Source organism: Prosopis cineraria, unplaced genomic scaffold (genome assembly GCF_029017545.1).
Source record: "Prosopis cineraria cultivar Desert tree isolate PC_DT_omini unplaced genomic scaffold, ASM2901754v1 PC15, whole genome shotgun sequence".
NCBI lineage: Eukaryota > Viridiplantae > Streptophyta > Magnoliopsida > Fabales > Fabaceae > Prosopis > Prosopis cineraria.
This window is the reverse complement of record NW_026555346.1, coordinates 4,016,762-4,036,112: the sequence shown is the minus strand read 5'-3', so window position 1 is coordinate 4,036,112 and position 19,351 is coordinate 4,016,762. Positions and strand designations below refer to the sequence as shown.

General features: G+C 32.9%; 3 protein-coding genes across 5 annotated transcripts; 2 read left to right on the top strand and 1 right to left on the bottom strand.

Annotated features, from left to right (window-relative positions):
- Positions 1–2,280: 2,280 nt before the first annotated feature.
- LOC129294287 (14-3-3-like protein) lies at positions 2,281–4,569 on the bottom strand. The gene is made up of 4 exons (XM_054932526.1): positions 3,952–4,569; positions 3,263–3,385; positions 2,667–2,783; positions 2,281–2,574 (listed from the first exon to the last, which is right to left on the bottom strand). Exons 1-4 carry the CDS (start codon positions 4,435–4,437, stop codon positions 2,515–2,517), a joined length of 786 nt encoding a protein of 261 aa, XP_054788501.1. The 5' UTR covers positions 4,438–4,569; the 3' UTR covers positions 2,281–2,514.
- A 5,115-nt stretch (positions 4,570–9,684) lies between these two features.
- Positions 9,685–11,632, top strand: LOC129294783 (plant cysteine oxidase 4-like). Its single transcript, XM_054933274.1, has 5 exons — positions 9,685–9,849; positions 9,953–10,107; positions 10,200–10,344; positions 10,733–10,936; positions 11,022–11,632. The coding sequence occupies exons 1-5, from the start codon at positions 9,744–9,746 to the stop codon at positions 11,138–11,140; spliced, it is 729 nt and encodes a 242-aa protein (XP_054789249.1). The 5' UTR covers positions 9,685–9,743; the 3' UTR covers positions 11,141–11,632.
- A 4,448-nt stretch (positions 11,633–16,080) lies between these two features.
- LOC129294433 (serine/threonine-protein kinase SAPK2) lies at positions 16,081–18,839 on the top strand. 3 transcript variants are annotated; one of them, XM_054932809.1, is made up of 9 exons: positions 16,095–16,424; positions 16,572–16,646; positions 17,045–17,146; positions 17,375–17,428; positions 17,514–17,606; positions 17,693–17,785; positions 17,926–18,030; positions 18,170–18,268; positions 18,400–18,839. In XM_054932809.1, the coding sequence occupies exons 1-9, from the start codon at positions 16,305–16,307 to the stop codon at positions 18,676–18,678; spliced, it is 1,020 nt and encodes a 339-aa protein (XP_054788784.1). In that variant the 5' UTR covers positions 16,095–16,304; the 3' UTR covers positions 18,679–18,839. The 3 variants fall into 3 exon arrangements, with proteins under 3 accessions (XP_054788785.1, XP_054788784.1, XP_054788786.1); XM_054932811.1 differs by having other exon boundaries at positions 16,298–16,424; positions 16,547–16,646; XM_054932810.1 differs by lacking the exon at positions 17,514–17,606 and having other exon boundaries at positions 16,081–16,424.
- Positions 18,840–19,351: the final 512 nt, after the last annotated feature.

Below are 19,351 nucleotides of genomic sequence, written 5' to 3'. Positions count from 1 at the left end.
ATTGTAATTTGTTGTTGTTTTGTTACCAATATAAGAAAAAAATTTGTAAATATTTCAATAAAACTTATGAATTGTTTATTTATAACAAGGATAATTTAATAATTTATATAAATTTATTAATAATGAAAAAGTTTCTAAAAACTTTAGGAGAATTATAACATTTCGAGAATCAAATTATCATCTATATATTTTAAAAAAATTTTATTGTCATTTTTTTAATTTTTTATATCATCCTAAAAAAATTAGAATCTATAAAATTCTGATGTGAGATTTTAAATTTAAATTTTTAATCAAATTCATCCATTCAAATGCAACTTTACAAGTATTTTATAAATCACTTACAATTACCTAATCCAAAATAAAAGGAAAATTATTGATATTGTTGAAAAAGAAATTTATTTTTCAATTTATTTCTATTAATTGTTATCTTTAAAAATACTTTATTACAAGTTGAATTATTCATAAATTATATACAATCAGGTATCATTGCTTAAACTGTATATAATTTATGAATAATTCAACTTGTAATAAAGTATTTTTTGTGCAAAGTTAAAAAAAAAAAGTCTAATTATAATGGATACTGATTGACAAGAATACAAGTAAGAACCCGACATTTTGTTAGTATGTGTTTGAATTTTAGAGAAAATTGATTAATAAAACAGGATAATATTTAGACAATATTTTTAAAATTGATTTTGCAAAGTGGACTTATCCAATTGAAGAAAAATTAGTGCATGCAAAATGGAGTTTCAGGAATCAATTAGAATTTGAGAAAATTGGAAATACTTAGTTAGCTTCTACAAAGTGAAATTTCAGGATCCAAATATAATTTGAAAAAGTTTGGGATGGTTGGATAAATTTTTTCAAAAATTATAATTTTGAACAATAGGCCATTAGCTTGAGGTGTGGTTCCCTCGGTAATTTTCAGCTTGCAGAACTCACCGATGACGGTCTCTTATTGACTTTTTGCCATTTCTGCGTTGGCAGCACAAGAAAATTATTCACATTCTTTCTTGATGCCCAGTGCTGTTGTTGCCTCCTCGCAGTCTAGCACTGGTTGGAGATAGCAGTTCTCCATTTTCTGGAAAACCACGACTTCTTTTCTTGGACACTACAGACACAAGGACGAGCTGTTTGACTATGCAACTTGATTGGTTAAAATATATATTATATACTTAATAAGCATAATGATTCTAAACCATTCTAATATCTCATCAAATGGAGCCACAATGAGACCGTAAAATGGAACCTTTTTTTATGCTTTTCGGAATGCAGTAGTAGTAAATTTGAGGCATCCACCTTGCTGCCAAACATGGAAGAATCTCCAGTCGATATATTCCATTCGGCAAGGTTGTCGTTTCCCATGACAATTCAAATCGGCTCGCGAATGTGAAACAACTCTCGGAGCTCAAGACCGATGCTATAAGTGGAAGAAGCCAATCTGTTGAGCATGAGGATGCAGAGTGTCACGCAGCGTGTCAATCGTAGACGGAGTACAAAGTACAAAAAGAGAAGAAAGAGGAACCGAGTTTGAGAATTTTTTGCCGCCGATCCTCCCAAAAGAAAGTTCGTGGAGAGAAGAATTCTTTTGTCCTAAAAGAAACGAACTTTCTCAACATTTGTGTGGATTCAAGGGATTGGAAAGCACACGACTACCCGTTAATTTGAATCTTAAAACCAATGTCAAACAAAATGGGTAAGAATCTAGAAACGATTTCATCAGAAATTTTCCTCCCATAAAGAAAACAAAATAGTTCCGTTTCGAAGAGACAACCGTTCAATCGGTGGATTACTAAGTCTTAAATCCTGTAATTAAACACATGCAATTACGAAAACGGCCATTGAAAAACAACAACAACAACAACAACAACAAGCCTTTATCCCACTAGGTGGGGTCGGCTACATGGATTGCAAGACGCCATTGTGCTCTATCATTTATTAAGCTTTTAGAAATATTATTAATTAAGAGATCACGTTCAACAACTTCCAAGAGTGTTCTCTTAGGCCTTCCTCTACCTCTCTTAATCGGACTCAAAGTTATATGTTCCACTCTTCTCACTGGTGCCTCCCTTGGTCTTCTTTGTACATGCCCAAACCATCTCAACCGATTTTCTAAAAGCTTGAAAATGGCCATTGAAAATGGTAATAAAAAATAGCCGAGGTGCCGGGGAGAGAGAGAGAGATGCAACACAAGCGCTGAGAATATAATGAGACAGCATACAGATCCAAATAACAGTCTTGGCTGAAAAATCTAAGATAAATAGTACACTAGAGAGAATATAATCTTAAAATTCCAATTGCATATACGAAAAACTTCCATGTCCTCAATAGAATAGGCAAATTCAGAAACACGTAAAAATGGAAGGACAAACTAAAAGGGCCCAGTACATCCATAATTCATAACAAAGACATGAATGCCTAAAATCTCAGTAGCATCGAGATTAGAAACAAGCATCTTCTCCCTTTTAAAACATATAGAGGAGAAGTTCAATCCTAATTAAAAGTAAAATAAGTTCACTTAGCTTCTTCATCTTGTTTAGGTGCTGCTTCTTTAATTTCATCAGCACCATCATCCTGAAAGCATAGCAAAGTACAAAGATCAATAAAAATTAAGCTAATGAAGCCACGCTGAGACACGACTGTCAGGCAAGTCCCTTAGTCGATACCTGCATGTCGGAGGTCCACAGGGTAAGGTTGTCACGAAGAAGTTGCATGATCAAAGTGCTATCCTTGTATGACTCCTCTCCCAAAGTATCCAATTCAGCAATGGCTTCGTCAAAAGCCTGGTGATTATCCATGTGACGAAGATTCATAAGTATCAGATGTAGCATAAGAACAGAAGAACTCATACCATAATGAATCACTCGCAGCTTTCTATAAGAGCACTTCACAATCCCAGAGAAGAATGAAGCTATTTTTTTTTTTTTTTTTTGGTTGGGGGGGATAAAAGAAAAGGTGAAAGAAAAACAAAGTTCCCTATTTAGTTACCAGAACCTGAAAGCAACATTACTTCAACATTTACTAGTTACTACAATGAAAGGTCTTCCAATTTCAAATTCATCATATGTTTAAAAAAATGTAATGTAATATGGTGTGATAATGAAGGTCTTCCAAATTCAAATTCATGATATGTTCCATCATTTTAGCATGCAGCTTATTACGTTGCTTTTCCCTCTGGCAAACATCAGAGAATCCAATTCAAATGGCAGAACACTTCAAGACATAAAAACACAAGGGGATGTTTAGTGTCTCTATCTTCAACCTGTTTGGCAAGATTGCAAGCCCGATCTGGGGAGTTCAAAATCTCGTAGTAGAACACAGAAAAGTTCAGCGCAAGGCCAAGCCTAATTGGATGGGTGGGAGGCAGTTCGGCATTTGCAATGTCCTGCATATTGCATAAAACTATATATCTCAGACAACACGCATGGGGAATTTACATGTGAAAGAGACGCATGCTTCAAAGAAGGAAGTCGCAGTCACAATATTTCCCAAGAAAAAGAGAATTGCACAGATCAATTCTTATAATTAAAGGCAAACGACCCTATTTCTCAATAAGGTTTGATAACAACTCTATAATACACGCTGGGTATAAGCAAAAAATAAATTGGTAAAATTTAAGGAAAAACTGACCAAATGATGCGAATCTGAAAGTCTAAAAACCCGTAAAAAAAACAAAATAACCATTACGAACATAACAAACATGCACAGATGCCAGTATCCTATATCACGTTCAAAAGAAGCGGTCCGTGCAGATATTCGAACATAATTCAGCTTTCCGAAAGGACTGACGTAGTGAAATGAGACGAGATGCATGACAGTACAGGAACAAAGCAAATCTCGTCATTGCCCTGAGAGATCTGAACAGCACGATAACAGAATTACAGGAAATGGATAGGCCAGCCAACAAAACTAAAGTGATGCTTATGGCTAGAGAATAAATTAAGACGAAACCTGAGCAGATTTGTATGCAGTGAGCGTGCTCTCAGCAGCATCCTTGCGCTGGGATCCAGTCTTGAACTCAGCAAGGTACCTGTGATAATCACCCTTCATCTTGAGGTAAAAGACCTTGGAATCACCGGAAGAAGCGGAGGGGATAAGACGGGAATCAAGAAGCTTGAGGATCCCATCACAGATGTTGGAGAGCTCAGTCTCGATCTTAGATCGGTAATCACGGATCATGGAGACATGATCCTCGTTTCCGCGGCTCTCCTCCTTTTGCTCGATGGAGGAAATGATACGCCAGGAGGCACGGCGGGCGCCGATGACGTTTTTGTAGGCAACGGAGAGGAGATTCCTCTCTTCGACGGTAAGTTCTTCGTTGTCGACGGCGGCGGAGACTTTCTCCATGAACTCGACCATCTCTTCATAGCGCTCCGCCTGCTCGGCAAGCTTGGCCATGTAGACGTTCTCTTCGCGAGGCGAGGTAGTGGCCGCCATGGTCAGATCACAGAGAGGATGAGATCTGATCTGGTTAGGGATAGAGAGTTGAACTTGAGAGGGGTAGAGAGAGAAAGAGGGAGGAGAGAAGAAGAAAGAGTGGTTTTTGAGGGCCAAATGGTGCGTTAATTGCGTCCGGGGCCAGGAAGAGGGGGATTTTGGAACAGGCAACTTGGGCCGTTGGATCCCAGGGAAAAAGCAAGTCTTGTATTTATTTTGAGGGGCTGAGATATGTTGTGTCACTGAATTGATTAACTGATAACTAATAATTTGGGACAGCTGTCAAACACAGTTTTTTGATTGTGTGTCCCAGGGTGTTGTGAATTCGGATCTCACATGCAACCTCTCTCGTGGGCCTGCCAGAGTGACTGGCGGTTGGGCACTTTTTGGTTTAGGATTCTCCATACTCCTTTGACCGTGTTGATTGTTCCTGGTTCCACCTTTAAAATTCGCAACTAGGCTTGCTTAGCCCGTACTCCCTCCCCTTTTTTATTTATAAAAAAAATTATTATTTTTAATTTATTTTTTATACAAATAAAATTATATTTTTTTAATAAACATCTATTATAAATTTTTTAAATTATTTTTTATAATTTTATATAAAATTATAAAAAATAATTTATGAAAATTTAATTAACATAATTAGTAAAAGGTATTATAATTTATTTAAATTGTATGATATAATTTTTTTATAAATAAAAATGAAAGAAGTGTATTCAATCTACAAATATTTAAAAAGATCAGTCATTATATTTAAAAATTTATAATAATTTTGAATCAAAATTTTGTGCATATCATGATAATTTTGTTGAGATAAGTGCAATTTCATTATAGCAATGAATCAACATATACAACTAGACTCAAATCCTGTTACCCGAGTACTAAACAAAACAGATTGAAACATCATTTGTAATTAACCGCTTCCTTTGTTCTAAATTATAAATTTTTTTTGAAGAAGATTCAATATTTTAAAATATAAAATATTTTAAAAAAATTAATATTTTATTAAATAATTTTATTTCAATATTGTTATTTATTTCTATTTAATTTCTATCCCCTGTTTCTTTTTAATATATTAAATTAATAGTATTTTTAAAAATTTATATTTATAATTTTAAAAAAATAAAATTATTAAATATATTTGATGAGATTTATTAACATGTAAAATTTTATTTAAAAATATCTTATAATTTAAAATAAAAGAAATACATGTGAAAAATAAAGGTTACATCCAGGAATAAAAATGCAAGATTTGAGAAAATAATAATAATAATAATTTTAAATGTGGTAAAACTTTATTTCATTAACAGTTCATTCAATCAAAATTTGAGTTTACAATTAACACACAACATGTCGTGTATCATCATTTTTAGTTAAAAATTATTCTCTCTGTGTAAAAATATAAAGCATTTTGTGAGGAGTTAGATGTTAAAAAATATAAGGTATTTTTAATCTTTTAAAGTGTAATCATTGCCTTTTTTCAAAAGTACTCCTATTGATAATTACTTTATATTTATTGTAAGGTATTTAATAAAAATAAATATGAAAAAATAAGGTTAGTTGAAAGGTAAGTGACTATTTTATTGAGGGTAAAATTTAATTAAAAATATCTTATATTTTTTAACAAAAGAAGTATAAGGCTGGATAGTTAACACTTGAATAATTAACTAACACTCCCTATAGTCTTATTTGTGAAACACCTTTTAAAAATAATTCTTAATTCACAACATGTTGGCTTCAGTGCATCATATCTTGCTCACGGTGGACAACCCTATTTATTAACAATTTGACTTATAATCCTATTTTTAGGTATTTCTACTTGTAATTTGTATCTTATACTTTTAAATATTTGCAAACTTTAGATAGTGGATATTTAGTATGTATTTTGTTTAGAAGAATGAATTTCTAAACTTGAGATTCCATATTTTTACTCACTTTTGCTAAAAGATTTTACTCTGAATATTTTCTCGCTATAGCTTCTTCTAAAATATTGATTTAATTCTTTATACTGTGGTAGTGATTGTGAATTTTGATTTTAATGTTATAAATTAAATCTTATCAATCACCATAGCCTCTGGAAACTAAGACTTTTTTTTTTTTTACTATGATCAGTTATTCTCAATTATAATTGAGTCATTTCTATTGTGATATGGTATCTGGGATTAATTATTTTTAAATTATTATGGTAGAGTCTGATAATGATGGTTTCATATGTGGCTGGATTTGGTGATTTTACAATGAACATATTGCACGTTTATAGGCACATGAAGTTAACGAATCCCACACAAATTGCTATTCTAAACCACGTCCAGGCGGATAGAGAGGTTTATTCACAACTTCCCGAGAAAAACAATCCTTAATTCCATTTATTTCACGGTACTTCAATGTACTTACTCAGCCTTCGATATTTATGCATGAATGGCTGATTACTTCACCATCTGTTTGGACAGGAATTAGTTGACGACAAATCGAAGGAAAAATGACAATTAAAAACTTCTAAGATCATTAATTATATAATTAGAGATTTTAAATTATTAAAATTTTAATAATAAATCATGATCTTCACTTAAAATTTTGAAAAGAATAGTCTAAAATGCCCCATAAGTGGTCTACTTATACGTTAGTAAGTATAAAAAATTATAAGTGACTTGGTTCATATTTAGATGTGATTTTAGTAAATTTTCTCAAGCTACTATTGTATATTTACAAGTGTCCTTAATAAATTTTAAAAATAATTTTTAGTTTCATATTAAAAAATAAATCATATTATCCATCATTCTTTAGTATTCCAATCGAGATTAACATTACCCTTATTTTATGATAGTAATTTCAACAATGTTATTTCTTTAATTTTTAAGCAGGGGACAATTTTGTAAATCGCGAATTTGCTCACCTCTTCCATTTATCACGACATCAAGCAGAATCTATAGATTTAGGAATTTCAGACAATTAGTAAAGACACCCACCTAAACTTTTGCAAATCAGCCCCCTCACCCTTTTTTGCTTCGATTCTGATCACTTCAAGCCACTTTCGCTTTGCCTCCCTACGATTTCATCGTCCCCCTTCCAATAAAAAAGGCAGAATTAATTCTACCATTATTACCATTTTTTTAATAAAAATGGTAGAATTAAATCTAACCTCCATATCTTATGTGATTTGAAATTTCCATGCATATAAAACTCTTGATGTGTCCTCGCTAAGCCTTATAGATTGGTTTTTTTATTATTATTTTTCTCAAAAAAAAAAAAAGCAGGTGGTATAGATTGGTCGTTCTTCACCGTTTTCTCAATCTAGGCACTATGCGCGTCCATTTTTTCATCCTTTTTTTTTGGGGCACTGAAAATATGACTTCTAATATTTTTTCCGTTTTTTTATTCCACTAAAAAATTCCATAAAAAATTCCATCCGACTCCAATTGACCTTCTCTTTTATTTTTGGATCATTATTTCCATCCGCTGGGGTCTATTTAAAAAGGAATACGATATATATATTCCTAGACCAAAAAAGTAACATATAGTCCGTAATTTTTTACAGGCCATATTTAATCTCTGACACGACAACATGGTGTAAATTGTTTTTATTTAAACTTTTCAACTCTGTTTCTTTTCCTCATGTCGAAAGTAATTTCATTGTTTATTTTGCCGGTTGGTTTAAAAATGGGCGACTCTCTCTATAAATACAGTAGATGTTTTTTTCTAATCAATTTATAGATGATAAGTATATATGACAAAATCAATAATATATTGCATTCTTCGTGTGTCATGGACAATATAATGATTTTATTATATTCATGTGATATATGAAAGGAAGTGCTTAATTCTTCTGCAAAAAGAAGAGCAATGGATTTTTTAGGCTAGATAATTTAGATTCACATATTTTTGAACATAAACAAAACATAGTACTTCAATGTGACGAGACAAATTCATTAAGGCCCTTTTTCGGAGCCAAAAAAAAAAAATTGCGGCAGGTACTTGTAAAAATCCAACTGTATCCATCCATACAAGAGGTTAGACGTTGGTGGCATAATCCTTAATTTTCGTGGAACGAAACACCCTCTATCCTCTGTCCCTCCAAGGCCCCAGCGAAGCTGAAAAGTGTTCACTGCTTCGAGCTCTTGTGACTCACGATACTCATGGATGGGGGTCAACTTTTTGATCGATTTGGAATAAAAGCTTCTTTCGAGGCCACGGTTTAACTAAATTTCACTGTGTTGCCTCTTTAGTGGCTTCCTTACTGCCTAGGGTCCCGCCTTTTAACGCACACGGTAATGCCGTTTTCTTTTTACTCGATAGATTTAAAAATAGAATCGAACAGTTATTTTCTTCCCCCGGGGGGAATCAGATGCCCTAGCCCTTTCCTCTCTGGCATTTAACAATAATTAGTTTACGTACATGGTCTCTTCTGTGTTTCTAAGCATAAACAATAATAAGAGGAGATAGTTGCGGAACGATATTGCTTCCTTGGATCCGTATAACATTGAAAAGAAACCATTTCTCTAGATCATACCAAAAGAAGCAATATTGTATGATTAGGAAAATGTTACGAATATCAGTCCCCTTAGAGTTAAAAGAAACCATTTATTTGATAATTCATAAATACCAGACCCGTTACTGTTTAGAGTTGGAATAATATTCCAGCAAGACGTAAACTGAGATCAACATGCTGTGGTTAGAACCAGGGGACCGACTATCTTGCGTCTGCCCCCTGGCAATTTAAATCTGTTAATATTGCTGTAGGATAATTACGCTGATATCGTCATGAACACGGAATATGAACTTACACGTGTTCTCCTTTTAGGAGTTTATTAGTATCTTAATGCTTGCAGTTTTTCCCAAATAAATCTGGTTCCATGCCACAGTTATCCGTTACTTATCATTATTAGTATATTTTAATGAATACCTATGGAATATTCTGCACTCCGCAGTCACAGTCCCTCCCGGCCCATTTTTATTTATAAACAGAGGGCATAAACTGTTAAAAAATTTGTTTGACTGTTTCTAGCAGTCGCCCCCGGCTTATCCATATACTGAGAAATATTGAAACAAGCGCTCAAAAAAAAAAAAGAAAAGAAAAAAGAAAGAAAGAAAGAAAGAAATTTTGAAACGATAATTTCTCCAAAAAGGGGGAAAAGCCCACTGTAATATAATAATAGTCAGATGAGGCCCCAGGTTTGATTCGTCTATTCCTTTCGCTCACAATTCCAAGTTTTCCGTTGTCCATTCTCTTTCCATTTAAAGTCACGAGTCATGCCTCTGAATCTTCTAACCTTCGGTCTCACTGCTTATTCCTAAGTCAGACACGGACAATGGACAGGGGCAAAGTTCAAGTGCTTTATGATGCTTGCAGCGCTATATTTTCTCAGGAAGGACTTACAACTTATCAGCAAATCCAGTATCTGAAAAATCTCCTTGGTGGGTTTTTTTTTTTTTTACCCTTTTCGGTCAAGTGCTTTTGTTTCTGTTTTTCCCGGGTTCATACGTAGATAATTTGAGATGAATGAATTTCAATTTGCAGACAGAATTGAAGCTATTGATGTGGGAATTGATGAGTTTGGGATGGGCGATTCTCCGATCTCAAGCCCAGACAGTGGCAGCAGCAGGGGATTGCTTTGTGCGCAAGCTTTCTCGGAAATAACATACATTCACATCCATGAATGCGACCATTTCTCTGTGAGTACTGACTAGAGGCCAGTGTATATATCTGCGAATGATAGTAATTGAGAACTAGAAGCAGCGATTTACTTAGTTTGATGAACGTGCAGATGGGGGCGTTCTGTTTTCCAGCAGGAAAGGTATTCCCGCTTCACGATCATCCAGGAATGACAGTGTTGAGCAAAGTCCTCTATGGTTCCGTCCACGTCAAAGCCTATGACTGGATCAAGTTAGATGCCAGCGGCTGCCCAACATGTGAGTTCAATTTTAATGTGCTGGATGTTTTACTCTGAATTCTGTGGGTCCTGACGGATCCTAATGAACCAGCTTGTTCTCTACTCAAGCAAGCTTTGCGTCTCATCTCATTTGTCAACTTCATGACGTTTCCCCTGTCCCTTGTGTGGTTCATATAGGCCGTCCAGTAAGTAAACATAATCCATTAATGACAACACGTGTCATGAATTGCAATCATTAATCAGGGATTTAAGAAAAACAGAAAAAAATGCAATAAGAGTGGCCAAGTTGTAGTGATGAGTAAAAAATTTGAAGATAAGAAGAATGAAGCGGGGTGTTTGTTCGAAAATTAGTATGAAAGCGTGACATTTGAAGAATGTGACTGAGGAATAGAGCTGGGTGGGTGCAGGGGGATTGGCAAGCAAGGTGGTGGACGGAATAATGGAAGCAGCAGAAGAGCCATCCGTACTGTTTCCGAGAAGTGGAGGCAACATTCACTGTTTCACAGCGTTGACGCCTTGTGCCATCCTGGACGTGCTGTCTCCCCCGTACTCTCAGGACCTGGGAAGGCCTTCCACTTACTTCTCAGACTTCCCCATCCCTTCCCTCCCTGGTACTACCTCTTCTACTCTTATTCATCATTTCTTTAAACGAAAACCAATTTCTGCCATATATGTGATATGCATATGTACATACAGGTTATGCTTGGCTGGAGGAAAAGCCACTGCCGGATGACCTCATTGTGAAAGGAGCGCCATATCTGGGACCTCCCGTTGCAGCCGAATGCGATATTTGTCTCTGCGGTTTCACAAATTAGGTGTGACTTGTTTAGTTAGTCTTCTCAGGCTCAGGCATGTGTAGATCCCAAGTGCAGAAGCCCAACACCACCAGATAGGTGATTTGGTCAATAGCTACTGTCTGTCTGTGCGTTTGACCCTAGTAATGACGGAGCCCAAAAGTTTCACCTCCAGAGCAAGGCAATGTTTAGTGTTTTGCTGTCTCTGCTCACTGAGAAGCTTTACATCTTAATCAAGGGGCTCCTACCACGGTAAAGATTATTCAAATATAGCTGCTGCCTGCCGCCTTAGGATTTCTTGTACCCCCGCTTTAAAACTTTGTATTATATACTAACATTTCCAACTCCAACGTGTAAATGTTTTTTTTTTTTTGGGAATTAGATAGATAAGTATATTGGTTCGAGGTTATAAGTAGAATTGAATCCATAACTCTTCACTTATAAGAGAATTTATACAACACTTAGATATAATGTCATTATCTGCTGGTCCCAGCTCTTCACTTTTTTCGTTCACTGCTAATGTTCTACGCCTCCTATCTCATTATATTTGTCATTTTAAATGAACATATTGCATGCAATTATAGACTTTTAAAATGGTATCTAATAATATTTTTTTATAATATTCTCTTATTTACTTCGATAATTTCATAATGTAGCTAATATTTACATTTCTATGCATTAATTTTATTTTTTTAAATGCATGTGAAAATTATAAAAGATAAATATTTTGAAGCAAATGAAGTATGTGTTTAATTTTTAATTTACATTTAACAAAAATTTATTTAAAAATTTAACTATTTGTTAAATTTGAAAAAAAGTATATTTCAAATACAACGCAATTCTTGTGCGTAAAACGCTAAGATCGGTCGCACCACTGCCACGCGTTCATCATCCAACGGGAGTTATATTTGAGAATCTTTTCTATTTGAATCCTTCATGGGATTGGTCCACTATTTATATGCTCTGTCTATTCGATCAGAGGAAAGTTATCTTCTTTAATTAATTTTCATCTACCCTACCTATTAAAAAATATAAAAATATAAAATATTTTAATCAAATATTATCTTTTAATAAAATAATTATTTATTTTTAAATTAATCATATCTTTTCATATTTACTTTTATTAAACATTTTGTAATAAACATAAAGTCATTATCAGTAGAGACATTTAAAAAAAATATAATAATTATATTTTAAAAAATTAAAAATGTCTTACATATTTTTAATACATCACTCTTTTAAAAATGCTTTACACTTTTTAACGAGAAAGTATCTTTTTTCATTTGCAAGTTTTTAATCTTACAGCAACTCAATCCCAATCCAACAATCCCCAATTATATTTCATCCATTTTTTGAACAAGCTTGATTGTGGAGACGTTTGTTTAATACTTTCTTTATTTTAAATTATAAGTTACTTTTGAAAGAGTTTTTCTGTCTCAAAATATAGGACAGTTTGGATAGATTAAAGTTTTATTAAATATACTAATTTTAATATTACCCTTTCTCTCTCTATAATTAATTTATATCCATTCTCTTTTCAATATATTAAATGATGAGTATTTTTAAAAGTTTATATTTTTATTTTAAAAAAATAAGATTGTTAAGTGCATTTAATAAAGTTTATTAGTATGTGAGATTTTGTCTAAAATATCTTATAATTTGAAAAGGAGAGTGTGTTAAAAAAAATAAATAATTTTTAGATGATTTAAAGACTTTATAAAAAAATTATTTTGTAAAAATTTTATAAAAATAAGATATTATTTTATGTTTGATTACAAACTTTTAATGATAAAAAAGTGATAACTAGTTGATTATATTTACATTGGATATATTTTTTATTTTTTATTCTTAAAAATAATTTCTTATTTAATTATTTTAAAATTTTATAATATCTTCACATATCACATCTTCTTAAAATATTTTTTCCATCTACCATATCAAATTATGTTTATAAATTATTTAAAGTAGCTTCTTAAAATAATTAAAAATTTATTTTTTATATTTTTAATTATTTTTAAAATTTTAAATAAACATAATAAAAAATCAGACCTTTTTTTAAAAAAATAAGTTATTTTTTATAAAATAAACTAAAATGAAGGAACCTTAAATTTTGAAGTCTATCGAAGCATAAAATTAAATGGTGCTCGCTCTGGTAATCTTATCAACAGGGGTACATGAGTGATGAGATTTAACAATGAGTCTGCGACGTTAGTATAAATTTGCCTGGCCAACAACAACACCACTTCTACAGATAATCTCACGGCCATCATGTGTAGACTCCATTTTTTCTATTTTTATTTATAAATTATTTTTAATATTTTTTTTACTAAAATCAATAAAAAATTTAAATCTTATTAACTTCATCATAAAATTTAATAAGTTTTCACCTTTACTCTTAATAAATATCTTAAATATCATTATTAATATTTTTATTTAAAGCATTTAATAAGGACAGTAACGTAAAGAGAAACATTAAAAATTGATAAATGCTCTATAAATAGAAATAAATTTTTTTCTTTCTCTGCCTTATAAATAGGACCAAAAGGATATTTATAATTTTTTTAGAAAATGTCTGTGAAATTAATTTAACATCAATCATATTATTTATAATTTAAAAATTTTAATTATTTAAATTTTTTATGCTGAGAGCAATGAAGTTAAATGGTAACAAGTGTCCCGTTTTTTTTTTTCAAAAAATGATAACAAGTGTCCCAAAAAAAAAATTACCACATCCGTTGCGAATTATAACATGGGAAACTTTTAGATAAACTTACATATATTAATAAAATTTATTAAATACATTTTACAACTTTAATTTCTTCAAAACAAAAATATCTTTCATTTAATATTTTATTTATAAAAAATATTAAAAATAAAATATAATGAGACATGTAATACTCTTTCTATATCAAACCACAAGATACATTTGAGAGAATATTTTTAACAAAATACAAGATATTTTGAGAGAATGTTTTTAACAAAATACAAGATATTTTGAGAGAATAAAAATTTCATTAGACACAATTACTTCAATACTGCCATTTGTCTTTTTATTTAAATTTTTGTTTATCTCTTTTTTGATATGTTAAATGAATGATACTTTTATAAGTTCATATCTTTATTTTTAAAAAATAAATTTGTTAAGCATATTTAATTAAATTTATTGATATATAATATTTTATTTAAAAATATTTTATAATTGAAATGGGAAAAGTTTTGAAAAAGCAATATTAAAAATTTTATTTATGTGAGAGTGACTTGTATTTTGGATAGGTCTGTTTCAAAAATTCACTATTGCTCACCATGTGATACTTGTAAGGCTTGTTTAGTATGAAGGATTGAAAGGATGGGACTAGGCTTAGTAGTGGTCAATATCAATTTTTTGTGTTTAGCATGGAGCATTAGGAAATTTAATCTCAATTCCAATACCATCTATATGAGATTATCCAATACCGCCATCCCTTGATATTGGGAAATTAATTATAGGATTGATTTTCTTTTAGACCAAATTACCCCCATTCTTATCAACCACCACCTACTTCTATTATTTCTTGGCCTTAGGTTCCATTGTTGCCTGCCTCTCTCTTGTTCTTGTTTCTTTGCCACTGCTTGGCCCTTGCACACTCGATCACATAGTATGAGCATCATTCATCCTCTGAATCCCATCCTCCTCTTAGAAATACCTAAGAATGTTAAAAATTATAAATTTTGCACCGTACAAACACAATTCTCTTTATATCAGAACCCATCAAATCTAAAATGCACAAAACTGATAGAAATCTAATGAACCATTGAAGACAAAAGTTCATACCAGACCATAAATTTGGGTGAAAATTGCAACAAAAAATGTAGGTAAAACAAATCAAAGTAACTAACACGATTAAAAACCCAAATTACGATGCTATCTTCCCAAATATCTAGAACTTCACGAATCCTTGAGTAGTTGATCGTCGAACTCGAATTAAGGTTTGGAAAGAAATTGAACACTGTAGAAGAGAAGTGATTAACGTGGGGGAGAGAGTGGCAAAGTGCTAGTGTAGTTTGTCCGAGTCTTCTCCCTTTGTATTCCACCCTTCTCCTTTCGTCTACCTCTATCATCCTCTACCACTACATCTCCTTATGTCTACTTACTTTCTTGCCTTTGAATTTGATCGTCTTCTGTAATACCTCTAACATTTAAACACATAACTAAAATATAAATTAACCTTAAGGTAAAGTTTTTATAATAATTTCAACTAATTTAATCAATAATAATAATTAAATTTTGGCTGCGTCCAATAAATCTTTAGCTGAAATTTTAGATTTTGAATACTATCAATCTAATTGAACCCAAATATGATCCAATATCACATAGGGTCCAATTATGAACCCTAATTAGGATTTGACATATCCATTAACCATTCATACATTACTATTATTATTATTTTTTTGTTCAAGCTAACTCTCAATTATCTAATTTATTTTTAATTATTTAATAATCTTTAAGTTAAATTTTCTAAGATGTTACACCTTCAAATTAAATTTAGGGAGGATGAATGATGGGTTTTAGGGAAATTATATTTTATTAATTATAAAGGGTATAATGGTCTTTTTATAATTTATGTTTAATTATAAAATAAAATAAAAAATATTTCCTATAACTATTACACTATACTAAATATAAATTTAAAATCTCACTTCTACTCCCAATCTTACTCCAAGGCCAATCTCAATTTCAATTCTTTTAAATTCAAGTCAGGGCCTTAATCCTACGGCGTTTGATATTCTCTCACTTAACCGTAGGAATCTCGAATTCTATACATGGCTAAATCATAGTTTTTTTTTTTTTTGGGGTACAATTTTGCCGTGGTCTCGTAATAATAATAGTAAGAATAAGAATAACGATAAAGTCCACTCTCGCCCTCTCCAACCGCGAACGGTTGGTTCTCCCGACATTTCTATCCACCGTGTGGCTTATTTAACACGTGTCAATATGATCACAGCAGTGCAAGTGTCAAAGACCGGCTTCAGTCAATGTGAACTGCGAAAAGACTCTGCAGAAATGCCAAAACTCCTTGTCTAATTTCTGGTCTCTTCTCTTCATTATCGGAAGTGGAAAAGAATTAATATTATCTGTTGAACACGGAAGTCTTCAGAATTGGAGTGATCGAAGGAAGATTTTGTTGGCTTGCGTTTCAGGCGAAACATGGAGCGTTACGAGATTGTCAGAGATATTGGGTCTGGGAATTTCGCTGTAGCTAAGCTCGTTAGGGATAAGGGGACGAAGGAGTACTTTGCTGTCAAGTTTATTGAGAGAGGTCACAAGGTCTGTTTCTTCTTCTTCTTCACCCGTTTAATTTCTATCTGGATTTTTCATCTTCCAGACTTTTCAATCTTCATCTCACCGGGTGTTTCTCTTTGTTTATGATTCTGATATCTGGTTAGTAGGATCATGTCATTTTTGGTGACGCAGATTGATGAAAATGTGCAAAGGGAAATCATGAACCATAGATCATTGAAGCATCCCAATATTGTTAGATTCAAAGAGGTTAGTGACCTCAGAGTTGTGGAACGAAAGCCTCGGAATTGGAAATATTTGCTTATCCTAACCCTTTTTAGCTGTAGTTCATCTTCATTGCCTATCTCTTTCATTTAACATATCCAATGCCAGTTTTTCTTGAGCAGAACTCTTTTTGGTGCTATATGAGCATGAGATACATAGGCTACTTTCCTATTTAGTTCCCTATTTCCTTATTCTAACGATTGGTAAAGTCGCGATTCGGATGTTAAAATTATATTTCCCCTTTCTTCTGTTTCGTGGTCATAGTCGTCGTCTTGGTTTTTTTCCCCTTTGGGTAATGGTGCAAACATGCCTCCTAAATGTTTCACTCCCTCTGATTTCAAAACTAGGATCATTTATCTGAGCTTTGATTACTCTTCTTGCAGGTCCTCCTAACGCCAACTCATCTTGCCATAGTGATGGAGTATGCAGCCGGAGGGGAACTCTTTGAGAGGATATGTAGCGCTGGTAGATTTAGCGAGGATGAGGTAATGTGAAAGGGAACAACATTATTTGATAACTTTATGTGGGACCTTGTGAGGACATTTACGTAATTGGATTTTATCTTGTATGAAAAGTGTCCATTTCCAACGTAGGTGAACAAAACCCTTCTATGCTGAATTGTTTCTGTTAATCCTATATATATATATATATACATGCACATTGACAAATATTATAGCTTTAATTCTTAAGGTGGACTTGTTTCTTTTTATCAGGCAAGGTTTTTCTTTCAGCAATTGATATCTGGAGTCAGTTATTGTCATTCCATGGTAAGAACTAAAGCATTCCTTTATAACGAGTCAAGTTAGTTTTCAGTGCATAAATATTTAGTTAAAGGAATGATTACTGCTGCAGCAAATCTGTCATAGAGATCTTAAGCTTGAAAATACTCTCTTAGATGGCAGTACTGCACCGCGTGTCAAAATTTGTGACTTTGGATACTCAAAGGTAGAAAAGTTAAGAACGATTACGAACTTTAGATGTTTCCACCTTCATCAAACGATGTGTTAACGTGTTTTTACCTTATCTTTCAGTCATCTGTATTCCATTCACAACCTAAGTCTACCGTAGGCACTCCAGCCTACATTGCACCTGAGGTCCTATCAAAAAAAGAGTATGACGGAAAGGTGAAGTCCTTCTCTTTCTTATTGCTTATCCTTGATCTTTGCTTCTTCCTATTTCGAGGGAATTTTAGGGCGATCCATATAGCTGCATTCTGTTCTTTCTTTTCTGAGCTAACCATAAGTGTAATCATTGACAACTGCAGATAGCAGATGTTTGGTCCTGTGGAGTCACCTTATATGTGATGTTAGTTGGCGCTTATCCCTTTGAAGACCCGGAGGATCCAAGAAACTTTAGAAAAACCATTGGGGTGAGTGATAAATGATAAATTGCAAACTTCATAAATCCTTTTCATAAATTCCAGCTACATAGAAATGAGATTGAATTTATGTTTGGTTATGCTTTCTGTATAATGGTTATTCAATTATGCATAATGCGGCATTTTACAGAGGATACTCAGTGTCCAATACTCAATCCCAGATCATGTACGAGTTTCCATGGAATGTAAACATCTTCTATCACGAATATTTGTGGCCACTCCTGAAAAGGTACTGAGCACACCACTTACATATAAACTAAATGCATGTTCTAGGGTTAGTTACTTATCACTCTGCTGGCTCCAAGACGTTGCCTCAAAAGCATTGAGTCATTTCTGGCCTCTTTTGTTTTTTTTCGGCAGAGAATAAGTATAATAGAGATAAAAAATCACCCGTGGTTTCTGAGGAACTTGCCTATTGAACTGACGGAAGGAGGAAGTTGGCAGAGCAATGATGTAAATAATCCATCACAGAGTGTGGAGGAAGTTTTGTCCATAATACAAGAGGCAAAAACACCTCCCATTGCCCCCATGGTTGGTGGCCTTCTGGCTGGAGGCAGCAGCGTGGACCTAGATGACTTAGATGCTGATGCAGATCTTGATGATATAGAAACAAGTGGCGAATTTGTAGGCCGTATTTAAGCATGCATGTAAATAACATGCTGCGCTATTGTTTCCTGTAAATGGAATTTTTGTTTTTGTTTTTGTTTTTTTCCCCCTTGAAATTGTTTTACAATCGGATTCTTTGCTCAGAAGGAGTGAATATGTCATGCTTTCCTTTCCTTTTCTGTTTGGCCAAACCATACTAATTGTTTCTAAGACATCTATGTTTGATGGTCAGCCTGGTCAAGTGGAAAACTCATTTCAAACAAGCAGCGACTGATGATACTTCCCGTGCCAGTATTACTTAAAACATGCATTCTACTCAAACACTCACGTGCGCATGTATCTCTGTAAATCAAATGATATTAAGGTAGTAGGTTTGTGATTGTGAACGAAAAATAAAATAAAATAAATATTTTGAAAATAGGAAAATGTTACCATGTAAATTTAAGAAGGCTTTCAGGTATTTACAATGTGTCATTTCTTCATATTTTATTTTGATCCTTAAGTTTAATTTTATTTCAATTGAGACTTTTCATATTAATTCAAAGTCTTGAAAATCTTTCTATGTTGAAAGACAGCCACCAAAGTTATGACCAGTTTCATTTTAGGTTTGAAATGTTTGCATAATATGGGCTCTCAAGTTTCGAGAAAAACTTAAATTTGATACCATTTGTTAGGTAAGAGTGACTGCTCAAAGAGAGAGAGATAG